We start from the raw sequence: 1,329 nt of genomic DNA, 5'->3' as shown, positions 1-1,329 counted from the left end.
GTTAAGGTCAGAGGAACATCCGTTACCATGCATCCCAATCAGGAAGTCAGCAGAAAAAGAAAGTGAACGGAAAATTGTTAAGTAGCCACATAAAACCAAGCGTAGAAACAATCAGGAACTATGCGTGTGCAGCCGCAATGCTCCATCCATACCCAAAACAATAAAGCATCTAGTCTAAGCGAAAACATATATGCATGCGACCTTCACTTATCAGAAGTACCATTGGCGAGGGGCAAAGGGGCTGGGCGGGACGGGGGCGAACCAGCCGCCGGGTGGCAGTGGCCACCGCGCACCGAAGGCCCTGTGTGCCTCGGCGCGCAACTGCGCCTCCCACTCCTCTCGCTGCCACCGCAGGCCTCGCTGCACCCATGCGTGCACTCGCTGCATCCTAGCGGCCTCCTTCCTACGCCATTCCCGCATGTCCACGTCTGTAGACACGTCTGGCGACTCCACAAAGGGCACACCGGGTACAAAAAAAGGGGTTCGGCGTTTTTGGCGCTGTATCCGAGCCAGGTGCTCGGGGCATGTCGGATTGTTATGCCGTCTGTATGGAGTGGCATACATTGGCGTGGCACCCCGCCTCGTACGCGAGGGCCCAGGAGGGGGCGCGTGGTGCAAGAGTCGGTTCCTCGATGCATAACTCGTTACCTCGTTGTTGTCGCAGGAAACCCCGTTTTCGAAAATGGACGGAAGCATCTCCGTGGTATTAGAACCTTCTTGACGGCTTGCCCCACACAAATGGCTCTCAACCAAGAGCTCGGCCAAATTTAGATGGCGCGCGTGAATAAAAGAAGTGGCGTCCATTTCTGTGGTCATCATTGCCTTACCTCCACTACCATCTAACATCTCAGACCACACCGAGCCCATCGAGGTATCAGCCTCTTCTTCCGAACAACTCTCCTCGCCAGGCTTACCACACCTCGCATTACACTGTCTAATGCCTGAAAAAAGTGATCCCGCACCAGTCTGCGCAGAGCGCAACTCATCTTGCTTGCAAAGCATCAAACAAGATGGCAATCCCTGGGTATCTTCCACAGACGTAATAGACACACGTGCCCTATTATTCTCCCCTGGACGAACACTGCGCGACAGGCCAACCGAAAACGATACAGCGGGCTTCGAACAGTTCGGGCTGCATCCACCGGTGGCCGATTCGGCAAGCGCAGTGCTCTGATCAACACGTGTCCCCGATTTCATTCCTTGAAGTATACCTGTCACACCGTGTCCACAGTCGGTAGCATCCACAGGCGCAGTGCTCCGATCAATGCGTGTCCCCGATTTCATTCCTTGAAGTATACCTGTCACACCGTGTCCACAGTCGGTAGCATC

At 54.8% G+C, this 1,329-nt stretch overlaps 2 protein-coding genes across 2 annotated transcripts in view; both read right to left on the bottom strand.

The window, feature by feature from the left end:
* Positions 1-210: 210 nt before the first annotated feature.
* On the bottom strand, positions 211-1,197 carry DQ04_17531010 (hypothetical protein; the record flags this gene model as incomplete). Its single annotated transcript, XM_009317604.1, has 1 exon — positions 211-1,197. One exon carries the CDS (start codon positions 1,195-1,197, stop codon positions 211-213), a length of 987 nt encoding a protein of 328 aa, XP_009315879.1.
* A 64-nt stretch (positions 1,198-1,261) lies between these two features.
* Positions 1,262-1,329, bottom strand: part of DQ04_17531000 (hypothetical protein) — a gene marked incomplete at both ends in the record, with an annotated part of 951 nt that continues 883 nt past the window's right edge. Inside the window, one exon of the mRNA XM_009317603.1 lies at positions 1,262-1,329. This exon is cut by the window's right edge and continues 883 nt beyond it. Within this exon, the coding sequence (XP_009315878.1) occupies positions 1,262-1,329 (68 nt within the window).

This window comes from Trypanosoma grayi, assembly GCF_000691245.1.
Source record: "Trypanosoma grayi strain ANR4 Tgr_1753_V1, whole genome shotgun sequence".
Lineage (NCBI taxonomy): Eukaryota > Euglenozoa > Kinetoplastea > Trypanosomatida > Trypanosomatidae > Trypanosoma > Trypanosoma grayi.
Note: the sequence above shows the minus strand (reverse complement) of the source record. Positions and strands in the feature narration are given on the sequence as shown.